We start from the raw sequence: 5300 nt of genomic DNA on the forward strand, positions 1-5300 counted from the left end.
TTTAATTCACATACCTATAAATATTATGAAACAATAAGAAATCAATAATACAGGTGTTACGTATAAATTTCAAGATGGAGATAGACATTTTGTAGTACCAGCATCTATATAGTATTTTTTTTAATGTTAGAATGTACTTTAATCGGATAGTTGCAATTTGAATTAAGTTAACAAATACGTATTGTAGCGGTAAGCATAGATTGTTTTTTATTTATAGTAAATTGTTTTTAAGAAAACTAATATTAGCAATAAATGTACAGGTACAAATAATACATTTTATATTTTTAAATTGTATTTATTCCTTTGATAACTTTTAGATGATGTCAACAAGATACGTTTCTTTTATATCTGGAATAGTAATAGCCTCATTGACATGGGCTTTCAGTTTATACCTCTATTCAAGGTTATCCCAAAACACCAACTCTGTCAATCCAACAATATTGACGTCAGAAAATTCAAAGGTAGCAAAAGAAGCCACATTTAATCATAAAACATATAATGATCAAGAATTCAAATTACATAATAATTTAATTAATCATCATGATAAAGAAAGTATCATAGATAAAGGTACCTATAATTTAAAAGGAAATAATTATAAAAATAGTGACACACTTTTGCAACAATTACAACCTGTACCAGTGAAACCTGCTGTAACTTTAGGACAAGGTACTTTAAAGAAATGTCAGAAAGCTACAGTGTAATTTTAATTACTTATTATATTATTATATCATATGTTAAATAAGGTTCTCTTTATCAAGCATTAATCTAATTACATTAATAATGTATTTATAGGTTTAGATGAACTAGGAATGGTTAAGAATTATAAGGATCAACAAAAACGAGATGAAGGATATAAAAATTATTCCTTTAATATTCTAGTATCAGATAATATTGGTATACATAGAGAATTACCAGATACAAGACATAAACTATGTGAAATGCAAAAGTATTCTAATAAATTACCAAATGCTAGCATTGTTATGTGCTTTTATAATGAACATTATATGACACTATTAAGATCTTTACATTCTATTATTGAAAGAACTCCTAAAAATCTGTTACATGAAATTATCTTAGTAAATGATTGGAGTGATAGTAAAATTTTACATGAAGAAATTAAAATGTACATTAACAATAATTTTAATGGTAAAGTGAAATTTTTTAAAACAGATAAAAGGGAAGGATTAATCAGAGCAAGAATATTTGGTGCAAGGAAAGCAACTGGACAAGTTTTAATTTTCTTAGACAGTCACATAGAAGTAAATAAAAAGTGGATAGAGCCTCTTCTATTACAAATTGCTCAAGTCAAAACTATTATAGCTATGCCAGTTATTGATATAATTAATCCAGACACATTTCAATACACTGGTAGCCCTCTGGTAAGAGGTGGTTTTAACTGGGGTTTACATTTTAAATGGGATAATTTACCAGTTGGTACACTGGTACATGATGAAGATTTTATAAAACCAATAAAGTGAGATTATACATTGTTTTAATTGTAGGCGTATTTACCTAATAATTCTCTGTAATATATATATAATAGTAATTATTACTAAATAGGTCACCAACAATGGCTGGAGGATTGTTTGCAATAGATAGAGAATATTTTATAAAGTTGGGGGAGTATGATGCTGGCATGGATATCTGGGGTGGTGAAAATCTTGAAATATCATTTAGAGTAAAAAAATAATTTATGTATATATTTATAATAGTGTACTTCTTACTTCAGTAACAGTTTATAATGTATTCCAGATTTGGATGTGTGGTGGAAGTATTGAATTAATACCATGTTCAAGAGTTGGACATGTATTCAGAGGAAGAAGACCATATGGTGCATATGATCAACATGATGCTATGTTGAAAAACTCATTACGTGTAGCCTACACTTGGTTAGATGAATATAAAGATTACTTTTTAAAGAATGTTAAAAAAATTGATTATGGTGACATTACAGAAAGATTAAAGTTACGAGAGAAATTGAAATGCAAAAATTTTGCATGGTATTTAAGAGTAGTATATCCTGAGTTAGCATTACCAGATGATAACAAAAATAAATTAAAAGACAAATGGGCAAAATTAGAGCAGAGACCAATGCAACCTTGGCATTCTAGAAAAAGAAATTATACTGATGAATATCAAATCAGACTTTCTAATTCAGCCCTGTGCATTCAAAGTGAAAAAGATATAAAAACCAAAGGCTCAAAACTTATTTTAGTACCATGTTTGAGAATTAAATCACAAGTAATGAAATCTAAATAATAATACTCTTTAAAACAATTTCTTATTTAAATTGATAATTATATATAACTCTCCAAATTTGTACAAATTTTTATAGATGTGGTATGAAACAGATAAAAAGGAACTAGTACTTGGACAAATGCTTTGTATGGAAGGAGCAGAAAAAATTCCAAAACTTGGAAAATGCCATGAAATGGGTGGTAATCAAGAATGGCACCACAAAAATGCTGTAAGTGTTTACTGGTTTATTTATGCAAAATATATTTACTATATAAGGTAATTTTTTTTTCTAGAATGGTATACCTATATATAACATGGCAGCTGGTACATGCTTAGGAGTATTACATGGAACAAAAGGTGCTCAAATTGTAATGGATTTGTGTACTAAATCAAATACAAGTTTTATATCATGGGATTTAGTACGCTCTAAAATTCTTTCAAAGGAAATTAGGTGACATCAGTTGAAGAGAATGTAGTTAAAAAAGGAGGATAAAAATTAGATTTCTAGAGAAAAATAAAAGTAATAAAAGAATTAAAATGATAAATTTTAAGGAACACTTGTGATATATAACAGGTTATAATAACAATTTCAACTTCTTTACATTGTTTTTACACTTTATATTATAAAATGATACATGACATTGTAATTAACAGGAAAGTGCATAATTTTTATTTTACTTTATACATGTTTTTTATATTTTTATTAACAAAGGTATACTTATATTAGTTCGATACGCATTTTTAGTAGAAAAATATAAAACTAACAATTGAACATTAAAAAAAAGGAACGCACATCTATAATTGATAAGTTTGCCAATTCTAAGTACAAACTTTCAATGTAATGCAATAATTAACTTAGCTGATATTTTTTTTTTCACAGGAATGATAAAACTCAATTTCATTAAAAGTACTAATATACTAAATGTATTTACATATATATTTCTATTTGTACATATTACAAATAACTTCTTTGTATTCACGTTTTTTTATAAAATAAATGAGATTGTTAACACTCTCCCTTTTATTATTTCATTCTATTATTTATGATAGTAAGGAAATATTGAATGAAATAAATATTTACAAGTATTGCATATAAAACATTCAATACCTAATTAATTAAAGTGCATTTATTAAATTGAATAATTATAAATATATTTCAAAAGGTACACTTCGTTCAATTTTCTGTTTTTATAATTGTCAATTATAAAAAACATGACTGAACAATATATATATATACTTATGTATCAATATGGCAGCCAGTATCAAAATTTTAATTGTATGGCTTGATTATCTAGAGAAATGTAGCAAAATTATGCACAATTCATATATAATTTCGTGGAAAAATGATAAGAGTAACAGTATAATTAAGAAAGAGATATTGCAGTATAGTTGAAAGTAAATTTAAAAACATTATTCAAGAAGAACATTTAAAATCGAAGCTATAGGTTATTAAATCTAAAACGTAATTCAAAAATGACAACATCAAAGGAATTAAATTTGGCCAGAAAAAGTCTTGTTGCATCGCTTGGTGAAAATGCAAAAGTGTAAGACACTTTAAATTTAAGAAATAAATAAAATTTACATTATAAACTTGAAATATATGAGTAAAGGTTAATCATGCATAATAAAGAGAATGTTAAATGTCATTATAAAGAGAATGTTAAAATTTAGAATCACTTCAAACGATTATAATTTTTCTAATTTTTTGCACTAAAAATATTATCTGCTTGTTTATGAATAATATAATTTTCAAACGTTGTTATTTAAAAATCTTATTTTATTGACAGGTACTTTGAAAAGATGAAGCTTTGGTTTCAAATGAAGGTACTTAACATTCCTATAAATAAATCTTTCAAAATATTTTACAATTAGTATCATTTATAAAATATTATTGTTTCAGACAACAAAAGAAGAATTTGACTGTGAAGCAAGAAATATTATGTCGGAAGACCAAGTTCATCTACATAATGAATTTCTTCTTTGTTTATTCAATAAAGTTAGAGGCTTAGCAGCTGCAACACCTACTCGCAAGATAGATAGAGATAAAACTATAAAAGAAAAGCGGTTAAGATTAAAACGCAAATATAAAACTGATAAATCAAACTTTGAGGTATGAAATTGTTAAGAAATATACTTTTTATATTAAAGAAATGAATGCTTTATGTGCATAGGTTGAAAATGTTCATATTTTCTATTTAGCCTGCAGATATATATGTTGAAGTATTGAGTCAAACTTCATCACCTGTTGGAGATGAACCTATTGGAGCAAATCGTTCTAGTGCTCAAGAACTTGTGCTGCCAGATAGAACTTTTGTTTTAGCAAGGCTAATGCTTGCAGCATGGGAAAACAATATGGACGGAGCAGAAGAGAATACAGCACATATAGTTATAGCAGCTACACAAATTTTTTTGAAAAATATACTTACAGCAATATTTACAAGAAGAAAAGGGTATGCTGTTAGAGATGGTTCATTCATTTATAACATTGGAGAACCAGTACCTAGTTCATGGAAAAGAAATTCCACTCATATATTACGTTCATCAGACCACATTGTAACAGAGATAGTAGATCCTTATGGTCAAGTACCTATAATAAAACCAAATATTGGAGAAGCAGAACATGCTACAGCTTTTGCTTATGCATGCTCTCCACAAACTATTCCACCTCCATTAAAACCTGTTAATACCGCTGATTTACAGCATACATTAAAGGTAAGAAAAGGTAATTTACTTAAAAATATTTAAATAATGGTTGATATTTCAGATTTTTAATACTTTTTTTATTTTAAACAGATGTACAAAAATCTTGTTAGTAATCACACTATTTATGCAACTAATATGGAACGTTTATTTATGTATGCGACACATCCAACATGGGAAGATCTTGAAGCCAAGAAATTATCATTGCACCAATCCACAATGTAAATATTTGTTGATGTAAATAGATTATTTTTTAAAACAATAAGATAAAAATGTAAATTGAAGACTTACATGTATTATTTATGATATTTTTTACGAAATATACTTTGTTAATAAAATTAATTTCTAATTAATGTGAGATA

General features: G+C 26.6%; 2 protein-coding genes across 2 annotated transcripts; both read left to right on the forward strand.

Annotated features, from left to right (window-relative positions):
• The first annotated feature begins 90 nt into the window (after nt 1-90).
• On the forward strand, nt 91-2721 carry LOC108578641 (polypeptide N-acetylgalactosaminyltransferase 35A-like). Its single transcript, XM_017942007.1, has 7 exons — nt 91-189; nt 318-666; nt 793-1474; nt 1561-1678; nt 1753-2241; nt 2336-2467; nt 2532-2721. Exons 2-7 carry the CDS (start codon nt 318-320, stop codon nt 2691-2693), a joined length of 1932 nt encoding a protein of 643 aa, XP_017797496.1. The 5' UTR covers nt 91-189; the 3' UTR covers nt 2694-2721.
• A 989-nt stretch (nt 2722-3710) lies between these two features.
• On the forward strand, nt 3711-5163 carry LOC108578604 (transcriptional adapter 1-like). Its single transcript, XM_017941968.1, has 5 exons — nt 3711-3782; nt 4026-4062; nt 4139-4348; nt 4438-4950; nt 5032-5163. The coding sequence occupies exons 1-5, from the start codon at nt 3712-3714 to the stop codon at nt 5161-5163; spliced, it is 963 nt and encodes a 320-aa protein (XP_017797457.1). The 5' UTR covers nt 3711.
• Nucleotides 5164-5300: the final 137 nt, after the last annotated feature.

This window comes from Habropoda laboriosa, unplaced genomic scaffold (genome assembly GCF_001263275.1).
Source record: "Habropoda laboriosa isolate 0110345459 unplaced genomic scaffold, ASM126327v1 scaffold45, whole genome shotgun sequence".
Classification (NCBI taxonomy): Eukaryota; Metazoa; Arthropoda; class Insecta; order Hymenoptera; family Apidae; genus Habropoda; species Habropoda laboriosa.